This window comes from Tachysurus vachellii, chromosome 11, assembly GCF_030014155.1.
Source record: "Tachysurus vachellii isolate PV-2020 chromosome 11, HZAU_Pvac_v1, whole genome shotgun sequence".
Classification (NCBI taxonomy): Eukaryota; Metazoa; Chordata; class Actinopteri; order Siluriformes; family Bagridae; genus Tachysurus; species Tachysurus vachellii.
This window is the reverse complement of record NC_083470.1, coordinates 25,145,122-25,161,864: the sequence shown is the minus strand read 5'-3', so window position 1 is coordinate 25,161,864 and position 16,743 is coordinate 25,145,122. Positions and strand designations below refer to the sequence as shown.

General features: G+C 40.3%; 3 protein-coding genes and 1 non-coding gene across 4 annotated transcripts in view; 2 read left to right on the top strand and 2 right to left on the bottom strand.

The window, feature by feature from the left end:
- Positions 1-98: 98 nt before the first annotated feature.
- Positions 99-193, top strand: LOC132854251 (small nucleolar RNA U13). Its single transcript, XR_009649234.1, has one exon. It is a non-coding gene; the product is annotated as a small nucleolar RNA U13 (small nucleolar RNA).
- Positions 194-1,316: 1,123 nt separating this feature from the next.
- On the top strand, positions 1,317-6,214 carry mak16 (MAK16 homolog (S. cerevisiae)). Its single transcript, XM_060881663.1, has 10 exons — positions 1,317-1,509; positions 1,698-1,747; positions 2,221-2,330; positions 3,682-3,746; positions 3,956-4,107; positions 4,272-4,326; positions 4,867-4,941; positions 5,416-5,535; positions 5,673-5,738; positions 5,819-6,214. Exons 1-10 carry the CDS (start codon positions 1,495-1,497, stop codon positions 6,041-6,043), a joined length of 933 nt encoding a protein of 310 aa, XP_060737646.1. The 5' UTR covers positions 1,317-1,494; the 3' UTR covers positions 6,044-6,214.
- tti2 (TELO2 interacting protein 2) lies at positions 5,380-10,880 on the bottom strand. Its single transcript, XM_060881661.1, has 7 exons — positions 10,182-10,880; positions 9,865-10,051; positions 9,669-9,761; positions 9,339-9,523; positions 9,070-9,213; positions 8,442-8,598; positions 5,380-6,605 (listed from the first exon to the last, which is right to left on the bottom strand). The coding sequence occupies exons 1-7, from the start codon at positions 10,802-10,804 to the stop codon at positions 6,519-6,521; spliced, it is 1,476 nt and encodes a 491-aa protein (XP_060737644.1). The 5' UTR covers positions 10,805-10,880; the 3' UTR covers positions 5,380-6,518.
- A 3,092-nt stretch (positions 10,881-13,972) lies between these two features.
- The window catches only part of LOC132853466 (chromaffin granule amine transporter), a 9,800-nt gene continuing 7,029 nt past the window's right edge, over positions 13,973-16,743 (bottom strand). Inside the window, exons 12-17 of the mRNA XM_060881246.1 lie at positions 16,290-16,368; positions 16,089-16,140; positions 15,845-15,908; positions 15,643-15,762; positions 15,056-15,189; positions 13,973-14,945 (exon numbers count right to left, since the gene is read on the bottom strand). Coding sequence (XP_060737229.1) covers positions 14,838-14,945; positions 15,056-15,189; positions 15,643-15,762; positions 15,845-15,908; positions 16,089-16,140; positions 16,290-16,368 — 557 coding nt within the window. The 3' untranslated portion in view covers positions 13,973-14,837. The remainder of the gene's footprint in view (positions 14,946-15,055; positions 15,190-15,642; positions 15,763-15,844; positions 15,909-16,088; positions 16,141-16,289; positions 16,369-16,743) is intronic.

The following is a 16,743-nucleotide window of genomic DNA, read 5'->3' as shown; positions in this document are numbered from 1 at the left end:
AGTTAGAACGAAGGAAAACGAGTCGAAATTTAAACCTACCCTCACTTAGAACGCTGTTGTGTGCGGTGGGGTTTGTTGTTGTGCGCGAGCGTAAGTCGATCCTTCTGGTTCAGATTAATGATGATTGGTTCGTTCACATTATTGTGAAATGCGCGGCCTTTTTGTTACGACTAGCGCACAGAACCGTCTGAATTCGGACCTAACCACGTGTTTTATCATCTGTAAACGTTATACTAGTTGTTTATTGTCATTTTGGGATTTTTTTAAAGCTAATATTAAACTAGTCATTTGATCTAACCTGGTAGATCACTTATTATTTATTATGCGTTATATCTCTTCTGTTTAGTAAGTTAGTTACTTTCTACTTTCAATACTGTAGTCTGGATCTTAATGAAGAAAAATATGACAAAAATGAAGAGCTACTACTGAAACCTTTATACTAGATCTTATATAATGATCTAATAAATACAAGTGATCCATTTAAGCAGAGAGTCTCCTGAGATGGAAAACCCGTCTTTTAGTGCAAAAATAATCCTTTATTTATATTTAATAATGTAGCTGGGAATAAAAACAACCAGGAAAAAATACACACCACATCTTTATCTAGGAAAAGGAGCAGATCTGAAGTGATCTTTTAGTGAACTGTTTGGATTTTGTCACCGAGACATAACAAAAGCAAAATCTCAACAAATATCAAATATTTCCATATTAGATTAGATCAAATACAATATATGATTATTAAACCAATTTCAAGTCATTTTTACTATGTTTCTAATTTCAACTATTTGTTTGTAGAAAGATTATCTGCTAATGTAATCAGAAAAGCTTGAGATTTATAAAATAATCTAAATCTGGCTTATTATTATTATTATTATTATTATTATTATTATTATTATTATTATTACTTCTACCACTATTATTATTATTATTATTATTATTATTATTATTATTATTATTATTATTATTGAATGAAGGGTCAGTTTAAAGTTGAAGCTGTTTACAGTAATGTTCACTTTTTTATATACAGGAAGTTGAATCTCAGATTTAGTTGTCTTTTATTTACAGTTATTAACATTTTATTTTAAATCAAAAACTGGTTTCTTTTTTCCTCTTTCTCATTTCCCTCTTCTTCCTTTTTCTCTCTTCTCTCCTCTCCTTTTTTTGAGATATTTTTTCTTATTTTTCAGTCGACTTTTTTTTTAAATTTTATTTAAAAGCTTACAAACAAAAGCTTTAAATGTATAAAGCGTCTCTTTTATTTGGACTTTTATTCTAGCGACCTCAAATCCCGGGGATGTCCCGAAATCTCGCGAGACTACAATTATTACACGCGTGGGACAACATGGCGGCTCCCTAGAACCTGCATGCGGTGTTGTTTTACACGTCACAAACTCAGTGTATAAGTAATTAGGTGTAAGTTTAAGTAAAAATTCATCTTGTGACTAATCGACTCATCTCTTACGGTGTAACTCGGATTAAACAGAAGCAGCCACAATGCAGCACGACGATGTAAGTAGAGCGAAAACTGTTTGTGGTGAAACCTGCTAGCTCCAGCTAGCTAACTAGCTTCTTTTATTAATGTCTGAATATTTTAATTTAGACAAAGTGTGTGTTTTTTATCCACGTGTTTATTCATAGCTCTGATGTTCAGTGTAATTCTGACTAACAGACATCATCGTATCACTCTTTGTTTACAGGTAATATGGGGCCTGATTGGTAACAAACAGTTTTGTTCTTATAAAGTAAAGTAAGTATCAGCACTTACATTAAAAGGTCCACAAATCAAGTTTGTTATTTTATTGTTATAGCAGAGAAACACAGTCTGTCATCATAAAAGAAACTGGGGGGAAAAAAACCCTCAGAATTACACATTGCTGACACTGGAGACTCCTTCCGTGCATGTTCAATAAACATCTCACTGTAATAACATTTACATTTATTTATATTCGAGGCGACTCTACTGTACAGGTCCCTCTGTATGAGCTGTTACCGTATAAACAATGACATGTTAGCCTTATTTTAGACGTATTTATTAGATTAGACGTATTTATGACCGTAAACCTTCTATCAGTCTGACTAAAAGTAGAATAAAAGTAGTTACTGTAAAAAAAAAAAAAAAAGACTGTACAGGAAAATTGTATTGTGGTATAATGAGCTTTAGATCTGACTGATAACTAGCAAAGTTTTGAAGGTTAACGTGTGTCTGTTTTTCTTCTGAAGAACAAAAATGAAGAATTTCTGCCGGAATGAGTACAACAACACGGGGCTCTGCTCACGACAGGCGTGTCCTCTGTCCAACAGTCAGTACGCCACCGTCAGAGAGGAAAAGGGTGATTAATATTACTATGATGGGGTGTTTGATGGATTTTCTGTTTGCTCACACACACACTAACATACACACACTTACACATACAGATACACACACTTACACATACAGATACACACACTTACACATGCACACACACACACACACATGCGTGCACACATACACTTACATACACACAAACATACTTGCATATATATGCACACACACACACACATACATACACACACATACTCTTGCATACACTCACACATGCGCGCACACACACACATCGTCGCTGTCGTGCAGAATCCTTGTATCTCCAAAACCATTATTTTTCAGGAAATTAAAAAAACGTATTTCGTTAAAGTTATTATACCTTATATTGCTATCATATACGGTTGTGTACCAACATTAACACATCATTTTCCCAAAGTAACGTTTTATACAAGCTTTATGACTTGGGAGCAGGGAGATACGAGATTATGCTGTCATTGATAAGAATGGTACGGAAACAGACGTCGCTGCTGCCAGCAGTGTTCAATAAAGTCTGCGGTCACGTTGAGCCTTTTGACAAGAGACAAGGCTTCAATAGTTAACCGAAGCTAATGACTATAGTTACATACATCTTCCTAAACTCTATTAAAGGTTTAAGAGCTATAAGTGATGCAATACAAAACACGATAAGCTGTTTAGGCTGTCTAATAGGTGGAGATTAGTCTAATCTGTTCGCAAACTTACCTTCGTGGCTCACGGGTTTCTTTCTGCACAGAAGCATTACAGATATCGATTTTTAACAAAACAGACCTACTCAAATGTATCTAACCTAACTGTTGTCACTTGTTAGTGTCCAAAAAGCAGTGTTTTACATGCACAGTGCCAAAAGAGGCATTGTCTATAAGTAGGCTGACTTAGTCAGTAAAATAATAATAAAAACAATAATTTAATAGTGGTATCCAAAACATTCAATTTAATTCAAATATTATATTATGCAAATATTATATTATGCAAATATTATATTATGCACTATATCCTGCACCACTGTTGCTTCCACTCTCACTCTAAACCCTCTCCATCGGAGAAATATGCCGTGAAGCTCTCCCGTGGAGTGAGGAAAAGGTGGACAGTTGAAGTGTCCAATGGAGTTATGAGATTTGCGCTCAAGCTATTTTCAAGACTTTAGATTGGTTAATAACTTGTAAAAATAACAGACCCACGTGGGGACTGACCAATAGCATCGATATGTGAAAAAATATGAAATTGACAATTTGGACATACGAGGTTTCCGCCCGACAGCGACGATATACACACACACACTTACATAGGCATATATACACACACACATTGTGGTGTAAGTCTGACCGCGGTGTGTTTCTCAGGTCGGTGTTTCCTCTACATGAAGGTGATCGAGAGAGCGGCGTTTCCGGCACGCATGTGGGAGAAGGTGAGCTAATAATAATAATAATAAGCCTGATATTTCTGTTGTGATGTAATGAAATCGTTTTAATCCAAAGTGGAAAATAAGGCACTGTTTGTAAGGCGTAAGCCGTATCTAAGGCGACAGAAAGCTACACTTTTGTTCAAACTGTCTATCTTTTGGATTAACACACACTCACACACACACACACACCTTGCTGATTGTTTTCCTTCCAGGTGAAGCTGAATCAGAACTATGAGAAAGCCCTGCAGGAGATCGACGAGAACCTCATCTACTGGCCGCGGAACATCCGGCACAAGTGCAAACAGCGTTTGACCAAAATCACGCAGTACCTCATTCGCATCCGCAAGCTTACACTGAAGAGACAGTGAGTTCACGCCGGCGGATTTCTACCGTCTCTCTCCGGAGCAGACGTCATCTAATCTCTGTTATTTTAAAGGGAATCCTCATGGCATGTGTGTGACTCCACCACAGCACTTTGGATTCTTCTCATTACGTTTTACTAACCTGACGTTTTCGTTTGTTTCGCAGGAGGAAACTTGTTCCGCTGAGCCGGAAAGTCGAGAGGAGGGAAAGGAGGAGAGAGGTGTGTAAACAGGACGCGGCGTCGCTCGCCATGTACCGAATCTTACATAACATAGCTGAAGCGTTAGAATGTAGATTTATTACATTGTATAGCATTTTTTTTTTAAATTTTGTTTTTTACAATTTAAGAACCGCTGCCTTGATAAAAAGAATAATAATTCTTGTAATAATCACGGCACTATCTGGTGTCATCCAGGTGAGGTTGTTCCTCACCTCGGACATGCTCGTTAGGATCAGATTAGTGCTAATAAAACCTTCCAGTGTGATCGAGCAGACGTCCATGGCTTTGTTGGCGTAGTGGGAGAAACGGAGCCATGTTATTTTTTAGTCCCGTGTGTGTTCGTTGCCCAGGCTGAGAGGAAACTTGTGTAAAAATACGTGTGTGTGTATGTTAAACCGTGTGTACGTCGAGCGCTGTGAAGTCGATTATTGTCCAACTGAATGCTTTAAAACATCTCCAGGTTATAAACGTGTGGAACTTTGTTGCTGATTGATTTGATTAATTGTCCTTTCTTTCTTCGTTGAAATTTTTTTATTAAAGGAAAAAGCCCTGGTTGCTGCTCAGGTGGAAAACGCCATCGAGAAAGAGCTGCTGGAGAGGTTAAAGCAGGGCACGGTGAGCATCACATCACATCACGTCACGTCACGTCACATCTCAGAACATCCAGATCTGCTGCTGCTTCTCTGTTTTTTTTTTTTTTGTTTGGTTAATACAGGGGTCACAGTGGCTTAGTGGTTAGCACATTCGCCTCACACCTCCAGGGTTGGGGGTTTGATTCCCGCCTCCGCCTTGTGTGTGTGGAGTTTGCATGTTCTCCCCGTGCCTCGGGGGTTTCCTCTGGGTACTCCGGTTTCCTCCCCCGGTCCAAAGACATGTGTTTGTGTTTGTGTGAGTGATTGTGTGAGTGAATGAGAGTGTGTGTGTGTGTGTGCCCTGTGATGGGTTGGCACTCCGTCCAGGGTGTATCCTGCCTTGATGCCCGATGACGCCTGAGATAGGCACAGGCTCCCCGTGACCCGAGATAGTTCGGATAAGCGGTAGAAGATGAATGAATGGTTAATACATGGATTGATTTGATGTCGATTTCAGTACGGAGACATCTACAACTTCCCCATCCACGCATTCGATAAAGCTCTGGAGAAACAGGATGTAGAGAGTGAGACGGAAGAGGAGGAGGAAGACGAGGAGGAGGAAGAAGAGGAGGACGAGGTGAGTGAGAGCGGATATAAAATGAGATGATATTCTGAGAATAATAATAATAATGTATTTCAGTTAATATTTAATCGGTGCTTTGTGTTTTACATACGTGTGTGTGTGTGTGTGTGTGTGTGTGTGTGTGTGTGTAGGAAGCAGGGAAGAGAGAATTTGTCGCAGACGACGAGTTTGAAGAAAGCGACATCAGTGATTTTGAGGTGAGTTTTTTTTTTTCTCTCTTCTTCTTCTTCGAGACACTTTAAACTGGACACTAAAGCAGTCGCACTTTCACACACAGGATATGAACAACTTAAAGGCCAGCGATGAAGAGGAAGAGGATGAAGACGGCTCAAGCGAGGAGGAGGAATCGGAAGAGGAAATGGAGGCAGAAGTGGAGGAAGAGGAAAAGTCCAGAGTGAAGTCTAAAGGAAAGACTCCACTGAAGGGACCGGTGAGGAAGAAACGAGCGTACGTGGAGATCGAGTACGAGCAGGAGCCGGCGGCCAAGAGCAAGGCCTTGTAGAGAGAGAGCGAGAGAGAGAGACACACACACACACACACACACACACACACAATCTCTCAACACTCAGCAGACCAGAGTGACTTTGTTTCCGTGTGTGGAGACGATTTAAAAACATTGTTTATTGTATACAACAACATTTCCTATAAAAAAACAACCTTTTTTAAATCACAATCTGCAGTTTGTGTGTGTGTTGTGTTTAAGGTCTGTTTCAGGAGATCATTTAGACTTTTAATACGAGACGCAGCATCAGGAAAATTAGATCCATTTATAGTCTAAAGATTAGAGAAAATCCTAGAGATTTGAACTGCTTTCGCTTGAGCCGACGTGTGGGAGACGTCCCTGAAGACTGCGTTTATTCATCTGTCCGTTAAAACCAACCTGATGATGTTAATAATGTCATGACGAGGATTTTTATGTGTTGGTTCGAGTTCCTGCTGGCTTCAGATCCCCAGCGTGAGGAATCGCAGCGTTCAGCTCACACACGCTCGGCCTGCGTCGCCTCCCGGATGCATTTTAACGCTCGCTCACACACACAGCTGCTGTTCACCTCGTTCAGCTCCGCCTGCGCACACACACACACACACACACACACACTGTTCCTGTCAGACGCCTGGTGAAAGCCACAAGGGAGAGTTTACAGCTGTGTGACTCAGTCAGCTCTGGAAAGGTTAATTAAGAGTTAAATCACTGTAGTGAGGTTTCTAATGAAATCTGTGCACAATTCAGGAGAGAAAAAAAAAAACATCCTCAAATTTGACTTTTAAGAAAATAAACGTCTGTGAGATTTTAATGGATTTGTCCATAATTTACTGTTTATTTTATTAAAAAACGTGTGGATCAACTTTTTAACTTTCACTCAATGTATATAGATCTGTCTGTCTCTGTCTATATGTCTATCTGTCTTTATCTGTCTGTCTATCTGTCTTTATGTCTATCTGTCTTTATCTGTCTGTCTTTGTCTATCTGTCTTTATGTCTGTCTATCTGTCTTTATGTCTATCTGTCTTTATCTGTCTGTCTATCTGTCTTTATGTCTATCTGTCTTTATCTGTCTGTCTATCTGTCTTTATGTCTATCTGTCTTTATCTGTCTGTCTATATGTCTGTCTATATGTCTTTATCTGTCTGTCTATATGTCTGTCTCTGTCTTTCTGTCTCTCTTTATCTGTCTGTCTATATGTCTGTCTCTGTCTTTATCGGTCTATCTGTTTGTCTATATGTCTGTCTATCTGCCTTTATATGTCTGTCTACATGTCTTTATCGGTCTGTCTGTATATCTATCTGCCTTTGTCTGTCTCTGTTTGTCTGTCTGTATCTGTCTGTCACTGCACAGCACAGGTACATAGCAATGAAATCCCATTGAGCATCAACCAGGAGTGCAAACAGAAACAAGTGCAGATAAATATGTAAATATACGTTACAACACACGTAAGTTACAGCAGGTAAAATGTGTATAAGAATATGTGCCTGTTGTATAGACACACAATATGTCTTATTTATATACATACATACATATATATATATATATATATATATATATATATACATACATACATACATACATACATATATATATACATATATATATAAAAATAAAATTGTGTAGTGTGCAAATGTGCGCATTATTTACATGAACCAAGATGCTGTACATAAACTGAGGTAAACTAGAGCAGGTAATAAATTTACTGTTCTGTACCTTCATCAGTGATTACAGACCGCTGCTATACTGATATATATTTACGTCACAAATAGCTGTGAAACCAACAGGAGACACAGTACAGTTGTGTAATGTGATGATATATTAATAAGTGTGATAAATAAACACTCAGCTGATTAAAGCAGGAACGTGTGCATAACCTGTGCACTTTGTGCTGGACAATAAAAACATTACTGAAACCTTTTATCATTAAATTAATGAAAGAAGACAGTAATCACACTCTAATGAAATTATTATACAAATACAGATGTGTTCGTTCAGAACAGCTGGATCTCGTGATGAAGGACAGTGAATTTTAAACGAAACTGCAAAACACAGGTTTCCCACCGACACGCAATTCATTTGTAAAACACGTCAACAGACGTTCACGTCACCATCACGTCTAATTTTGCTCTCAGATTGAGACCTGCCTCAGAAATCCCTTCCTCTAACAGGAGGCGGTACGTACCCTGAGTCTGCCCTGTGAGCAGCGGTCCAGCAGGAGGAGGTACGTACCCTGAGTCTGCCCTGTGAGCAGCGGTCTAGCAGGAGGTGGTACGTACCCTGAGTCTGCCCTGTGAGCAGCGGTCTAGCAGGAGGTGGTACGTACCCTGAGTCTGCCCTGTGAGCAGCGGTCTAGCAGGAGGTGGTACGTACCCTGAGTCTGCCCTGTGAGCAGCGGTCTAGCAGGAGGTGGTACGTACCCTGAGTCTGCCCTGTGAGCAGCGGTCCAGCAGGAGGAGGCAGCGTGACGCTCGCTTCAACAGCTCCTCTGTGATGTCAGGAGACAGAGGCTCTGAAGAGACGTCCACCAGGAACCGGAGCAAGCTTCTGGTTAGTATAGACAGCCTACACTCCATCCTAACACACACACACAGATACACACAGATACACAGACACAGACACACACACACAGACACACACACACAGATACACAGACACACAGACACAGACACACACACAGACACAGACACACACACAGACACACAGACAGACACACACACACACATACACACACACATACACACACACATACACACACACAGACACACACACAGACACACACACAGACACACACACAGACACACACACACACAGACAAAGACACAGACACACACAGACAAACACACAGACACACACAGACAAACACACAGACACACACACACGTTCAAGAGAAGAGAAACGTTCCAGATTAGCACAAATGATGCCAGGATCACCTATATTTCTAAAATGTCCACAAGATTAAGTCGTGTTCACTAAATCGATCTTCACATTTCTCATTGGATTGGTTTAACATTATAATGTTAAATACATTCTAATGTATTTAAGTACCTCGGCCAGGCGACCTGTATCGTCCTCTCTAACACCTCCAGAATGCTGAGCCTGGCTTTCTCTTCCGGTCCATCTGAGACCTCCAGATATCCCACAATCACCCTCTCCAGCCTCTTCAGGTGCCGAGCGATGCCTATCCCCATCCTGTAAGACCAACTCCGGATTAAAACTTCAAGTACGCCTTCAAAAACACGCGAGTGAAGAGGCTGATAAACACCACTGTGTCCAGGTTAACGTTACACGACGGTGCGACATCAAACGTGACTCACTTTTCGACGAACGTCGGTAGATTGCTGGCGTAGATCCGGCGCAGTGCGAGTTTGTGCTCCATTTCCATGTGTGTTAATATGAGCCGGAGAACACTGTCGTGGCGGTTTGGAGTTCTGGGTAATCCTGAGATGCTAAGAGGCTTCTCGAGGACCGAGAGTAAATCTATAAGACATGGTAAAACCACCTGCAACAACCCCACACACACACACACACACACACACACAATTACAGAAGAGATGCCTTACACATCAGTGTATGTGACACATTCACAGGGTCCAGAACTAGAACACACTGAACATTGCATCTTACGCTCTAGACACGTACAGTACCTGTATGAGAGGCGCTTCAGACATGTACAGGTGATTGTAGAGAGCGTCGTAGAGCACCTGAGCTCGGTTAAACTGCCTCAAATCAGCAGCAGGCTGCACACAAAGATCATACACTAATACACTATTACTGTATACTGAATATCTTATATCTATATTCTATAGATATTTAAATAAAATCAGTTCTGTCTTAACTAACCACATGAAGGACGATGTGATGAAGGCAGTGCACTCCGAGGACCTTGTTCTCCGTGCGGTGGTCGTCCGATATGAGCAGAGAAAGAGGAAAGACCTTGTCCAAGTAGCGGGTTAAACAGGGACGGCCGACCTGCACCAGCAGCCAGGAGAAGACGTGTTTCACCGCTTCGTTTCTCTTCCAGTTTTCCCTGAAGAAAGAACATTCAAATAAGCCAGCGAGAAATAAATCATACTCTTCTACGACTGTATATGACATTGTTCTCCTGGGATGAGAAACAGGACAGACGTTATCATTACAGCAGCACATCTCAAGCTCACTTGGTCATGTCAGGCTGCAGCGAGTCCAGGATGGATCCCAGGATCCCAGTGTTTGCAGCTCCATCACTTCCACACAGCAGCTCCTGCACCGAGAGGCTTCCAGCAGCTATGACAGTGTGGTGTAGAAGATCCAGAGCACATCTCCTGGACAACTCATCAGTCCACGGGTGCTTCTGTATGTGTGTGACGGAGAAGACACACAGCACAGGGCTGAGTGTGTGAACCAGAGCCTCTGAGCCTGAAGCTCCACATGTCACCGCCTCTCTGAGCCGAGAGATCAGCACCAGGAGGGTTTCCCCCACAGCCAGGGCTTTGACTGGGATCTGTTCATATCTGCTCTCTGCTAAAGTCCCACTGTCTGAGTCACACAGAGGCAAAGCTGCGTACTGAGTGCAGGACATCACCAAGTCCACATAAGTGCTCCGTAAACACGAGCTGAACTCAGGGAACATCCAGGACAGAGAGCTGAGCCTCAGCACCTCAGCTGTGACCCTCAGGATGTTCACATGGTCACAATTAATGTCCTCAAAGCGTTGTCGGATCTCACGAAGAACAGAAACCACGCTGACGTCCTCGGTGTCACATTTAATGTTCAAGTCACGAATAAGGCGCTCTAAAGACATTTCTGTCGCGTGATTGTTTGTGTTTCAGCTAAACTAGCTTTTATTTTGCTCTTGGTGCTAGTCGCGGGTTAGTGACGTCACAAGCCCGACAATCCCGCCTGCTGCTATAGGATTCGCTAATACGTCTAAAACCCCCCTCTGATTGGATGATTCGACTGGCGGGATGTTATATGGACCAATCACTACCACATCTACATGCTTAATAAATCTATATACCACATACACATGCTTTATTAATCTATATACCACATCCACATGCTTTATAAATCTATATACCACATCCACATGCTTTATTAATCTATATACCACATCCACATGCTTAACAAATCTATATACCACATCCACATGCTTTATTAATCTATATACCACATCCACATGCTTAATAAATCTATATACCACATACACATGCTTTATTAATCTATATACCACGTACACATGCTTTATGAATCTATATACCACATCCAGATGCTTTATTAATCTATATACCACGTACACATGCCTTATGAATCTATATACCACATCCACATGCTTTATTAATCTATATACCACATCCACATGCTTTATTAATTTATATACCACATCCACATGCTTTATAAATCTATATACCACATCCACATGCTTTATAAATCTATATACCACATCCACATGCTTTATAAATCTATATACCACATCCACATGCTTTATAAATCTATATACCACATCCACATGCTTTATAAATCTATATACCACATCCACATGCTTTATAAATCTATATACCAATCTACATGCTTTATAAATCTATATACCACATCCACATGCTTTATGAATCTATATACCACATCCACATGCTTTATAAATCTATATACCACATCCACATGCTTTATTAATCTATATACCACATCCAGATGCTTTATTAATCTATATACCACGTACACATGCTTTATAAATCTATATACCACATCCACATGCTTTATTAATCTATATACCACGTACACATGCTTTATGAATCTATATACCACATCCACATGCTTTATAAATCTATATACCAATCTACATGCTTTATTAATTTATATACCACATCCACATGCTTTATTAATCTATATACCACATCCACATGCTTTATTATAATTATTCTCCAGTAAAATAATTATAATAAAGCATGTAGATGTGGTATATCTCCAGTGGAGAAGTATTATATGTGTTGGTAAAACATTGCTGTATTTGTTTTTTGTTTGTTCATTAATTTATTCATCCATTCATTCATACATTACATTTATTATTTGTGTTTCAGCATTTGAGGGTTTTTTTTTATGTGCAATTCTATTTTATATTTATGGTAAATGTTTAAATGTTGCATTTTTTAAAATTTTCTAATAAAACATAATGAGAATATTCCTTTTCCAATATTCCTTTAGTCAGCGCTGAATGTAAGAAAACATGTATGTCATTGTCCAAAAGTGTGTTAACCCGTCTCAGGCAACCATCTCACTTTTTATGGATTTTTATATTTTTTTAAAAATCAAATTTACCTTAAATCTATGATTTGAGCAACAGGACTGAACCTTCAAAATGATCTTGTCAAAAAATATCACAATAACATTAAAGCTACACAAAAAGAACATAATTTTCTTCTTCCTAGGATCTTTCCAGGAAAACCTTCTGTTGAACATGTGACTTGTGGAATGTTCCAGATATTTCAGAGGGGTGATTGTGTTCAGGTAACAATGTAGATATTGAGTGAAACTAAAGTCTACACAACTGTATATATATATATATATATATATATACATATATATATATATATATATATATATATATATATATATATATATAAAATATATATATATATTTTTTTACAAAAAATAGAAATGAGAACGGGGGGCACGGTGGCTTAGTGGTTAGCACGTTCGCCTCAGACACCCAGGGTTGGGGGTTCGGTTCCCGCCTCCGCCTTGTGTGTGTGGAGTTTGAATGTTCTCCCCGTGCCTCGGGGGTTTCCTCCGGGTACTCCGGTTTCCTCCCCCGGTCCAAAGACATGCATGGTAGGTTGATTGGCATCTCTGGAAAATTGTCCGTAGTGTGTGATTGTGTGAGTGAATGAGAGTGTGTGTGTGCCCTGCGATGGGTTGGCACTCCGTCCAGGGTGTATCCTGCCTTGATGACGCCTGAGATAGGCACAGGCGCCCCGTGACCCGAGGTAGTTCGGATAAGCAGTAGAAGATGAATGAATGAGAAATGAGAACTCTTGGAAGGACGTTTCGAGAACGAGGTGTTCAAATGTGAAACATGCACATAGGAGGTTGTTCAGGACGCTACACCTCTGTTTTAGTACAGATTTGAAAATGTAATGAATTGTTGCACCACGATACACAAATTAAATATCAAACATTTGCTGGCAAATCTATAAATACCTACACGCAGAGCCGATCGGCCCTATACGCTCACTACGCGAGTTGCGTAGGGCCCCGCAAATTACGCAAGGCCCCGCCTCCCCCTGCCTCATTTTACAGCTCGTGTTAATGTTTACTGCGTAGATGACAATATGAAGCGGAGCGATCCGTCTGGCCACGAAAAGAGAAAAAAGAAACAAAATGAGAGTGAAATGCGAGAACAGCAATCATTTAAACTTGTGTTCTCTTCAGGTTTGATGTCAGCAAGAGCAAATAACAGTAAAGTTAAGTTGATGTGATTCTGTCTCTAGTCTCTATCTGATTAGCTAAATTATCTGTGCAGTGCTGCACGGGTCAGGTAGGAGGGCCCCTTAGCAGAATTTTGCTTAGGGCCCCAGGGAGGTCAGGATCGGCTCTGTTTACATGTCTTCAGGTGTCGTGTGTGTGTTTGGTATTTGAATTCAGATTGTTTTATCAAAACCTCTAAAAAAAGAATCTAAAATCATATATAGAATTAAAAAAGCTAAACTTCCTTTAAACTTGCCTTTGAAAATCAATCTTTAAACAATCTTTTTATAAATAGCCTTATGAAAGCTATAAGCGATATATTTTGTCTGAGTTGTTGCTTGGTTATTGTAAATGCTGCTCTGTTCATCCTCAGAGCTTTTATTAACTCCAGCAGGATGGAAATGAGATCTTGGGGCCTCGCTGCATACGCTTTTGTCCCATCTGCCTTTGTCTTTTCGTCACGTGTGCTTTTTGATGCCTATCAGCTGGAAAAAGATGCATCACCTCTGGGTTTTACAGCGTGAGCGTTTATTGACATTAGAACAAAGTGCTTTGATGGAGAGGATATTGGATTTTCACCGTCACGTCCCGTACAATCACATCTACGAGATTATCGTGTTTACAGTACGAAGAAAAGCACCGCCGTAGGTAGGAAGGTAAACATCTTGCAGATTTATTCCACCAAATAGGTCCATATCCTTACAGCTGGGTGAGTATTTGAGAGATTTAAACACAGAGTGTGTCCTATACATTTGATGAGATTTGTAGAAATAAAAATCCAGGATATTACTGTGAAGCAAAGTGTTTATTTGTAAGCTGAACAGCTCACATTATTCTACAGCCCTGATGAATACTCCATTCTGATTGGTCAAAACGTGTTCTAAAACATTTATATACTTCCTCGTTTCTATAGTAACAACTAGAACATAGTAACACACTGACACAAAGTTATCCGACAAACAAAAACCTACAATCCTTTATATAGTGATGTGTAGAGAGAGAGAGAGAGAGAGAGAGAGGGAGAGAGAGAGAGAGAGAGAGAGAGAGAGAGAGAGAATGAGAGAGAGAGAGAGAGAGAATGAGAGAGAGAGAGATTGACAGAGAGAGAGAGAGAGGGAGGGAGGGAGAGAGAGAGAGAGAGAGAGAGAGAATGAGAGAGAGAGAGAGAGAGAGAGAGAGATTGACAGAGAGAGAGAGAGAGAGAGAGAGAGAGAGAGAGGGAGGGAGAAGAAAGAAAGAAGAGAGGTTAATGAAGAAAAGACTATTTCTATCGATTTGCAGAGGAGTAAAACACCCAAAAACGTCAGTTTGGCAACTGGAACACTTTCTTGATAACTGTGTGTGTGTGTGTGTGTGTGTGTGTGTGTGTGTGTGTGTTACTCCTCAGGGTCAGGGTCACTCTCGTCACTCAGGGGAAACTCTCTGCACTGACGCTCTGTGTTGTAGCTCTTCACATGCATGGGACACTCCTGGTTTAGAATCGCCTGTGGGGAAAAGCCACATGAATACACAAAGCCTGAAGGGAAAGTAAAGTATAAGTTGTGGTTCTGCGTGTGTGTGTGTGTGTGTGTGTGTGTGTGTGTGTGTGTGTTACCATCTTCTCCTCCTGAGCAGCAGGGTTTTTAAGAAAGAAGCACAGGGGCGCATAAAGAATATTGACCACCCCAATGATCACCATCAGATACGGGAAGCCGATCGTCTGCACTATAGCGCCCCCTGTAGACGGACCTATGACATGATAAAGGTCAAATGTCTCGGTTTGTGTAGTTAAATCATCTGCAAAATATCCATTTTTTTTGTGCTGTATTGTGTTGTCTTGTTCTTATCTACTCATATGTATGGTGATATTTTTATGTTCCTCTTTAAAGGTGCTTTTTTATTTATTATATATATATATATATATTCTAGACATGTATTTGCTATAGAATTTCATAGCTTCCTTTTCTATACGGGTCATTTTCAGCACCTGTTTATATTTTTCTGGCCCTGAAATAAGCCCCGCCCCCAACCCAAGTCATGTTTTGTATGCAGTTACAGCCAAAGTGATGCAAATAACGTGAAGTCATTACAGTTCACCTCACAGGGCTCCAAAAAAATGACAAACTGCCGCTTTAAAGTTTTTAAGTATAAAGATTTGTTATTTAGTAGTGAGATAGATATGTGAAATATATCATGCTTTACCTATAGCGAACCCCATACAAAGTGCCACGTCGGCTATGGCGTACACGCTGCCGTACACAGAGACGTGTCTGATATCCACCAGGTAGCCCATTATAGCCATCATGGACGAATCAACCATCCCTAATACCAAACAAAATTCCAGCGATGAGTGGAAATGAAGCAGTGTTCCTTCTCCGAGGGGTATCATCGGTGCCGTGCTTACCGATAGCGAACCCGAGGCCTCCGTTGGGACCGATCAGACCGTAGATGTTTTTAGCCAAAGGAACCTGCAAAAAGGAAAGTGGTGTGAACATTTTTAGTCATTTTTTTTCCTAACACTAGTCTCTTCCTGCACATAGTAGTGTTATAGTAACTAACTTCATAACATAATGAAGCAAACAGGAAACGGCACATTTTCAGAAATGGCAGGAGAGGTGTTCACTAAACCAAGAGGTGGAGTTACTCACGCAAAGGAGGCTGACGCCGACAACGACCATGCCGATCATGGAGCACAGCCACCTAGTAAGAGTCAGGGTTAGAAAAAAAATTAAGTGAACATATCATTTACAATGCCACGTACGACACCATGACTTAACAATAATAAACCCAGACTACATTTAATATTCTTTAATTAATATGTTATTAAATGCACAAGAAAGACACTTTACCTGCCCATTTTGTTGGCCAGCAGGCCAAACAGGTTGGTTCCAATTAAGTAAGACACGCTAGCTGGTAGAAAAGCCATCCCTGTAATATCAGCAGTCTCATCAGTGGATTGAAAACAAAAACAAACAAAAACAAGGCAGATCTGTTGACGTCAACAGATAAAAACACACTCTTCCGAATGAACTCTCAGACATACTGTATCAGTGCTTTTGATCAGGCGACTGAGCCTCATAGAAAAGGCAATTAAAGTAAAACCCTGAGGCGGTGATGTGTCCCGTGGAGAAGTCTGGAGCCATCTCGCTGTTATTAGATCAAAGGTAAAAGCTTTGAAAAGACGACTAAACCTTCCAGTGCGTACAATCACTTCAGATTGACACACACAATAACGTCATTTCAGTTCTTTTTACTAAACAATATCGTATGCATTCGTAAGCGTGAATGAAGAGGGAACTTTTA

Bases quoted from the DNA above. Each gene is read 5' to 3' on its own strand.
- tti2 (XM_060881661.1), bottom strand. From the start codon at position 10,804: ATGTCTTTAGAGCGCCTTATTCGTGACTTGAACATTAAATGTGACACC. The intron at 9,762-9,864 runs GTTAGTTAAGAC...CTTTGTGTGCAG, and splicing joins ATCACATCGTCCTTCATGTG to CCTGCTGCTGATTTGAGGCA. The intron at 9,214-9,338 runs GTGAGTCACGTT...TTGGTCTTACAG, and splicing joins CTACCGACGTTCGTCGAAAA to GATGGGGATAGGCATCGCTC.
- mak16 (XM_060881663.1), top strand. The intron at 2,331-3,681 runs GTGATTAATATT...TGTGTTTCTCAG, and splicing joins CACCGTCAGAGAGGAAAAGG to GTCGGTGTTTCCTCTACATG. The intron at 5,739-5,818 runs GTGAGTTTTTTT...TTTCACACACAG, and splicing joins GCGACATCAGTGATTTTGAG to GATATGAACAACTTAAAGGC.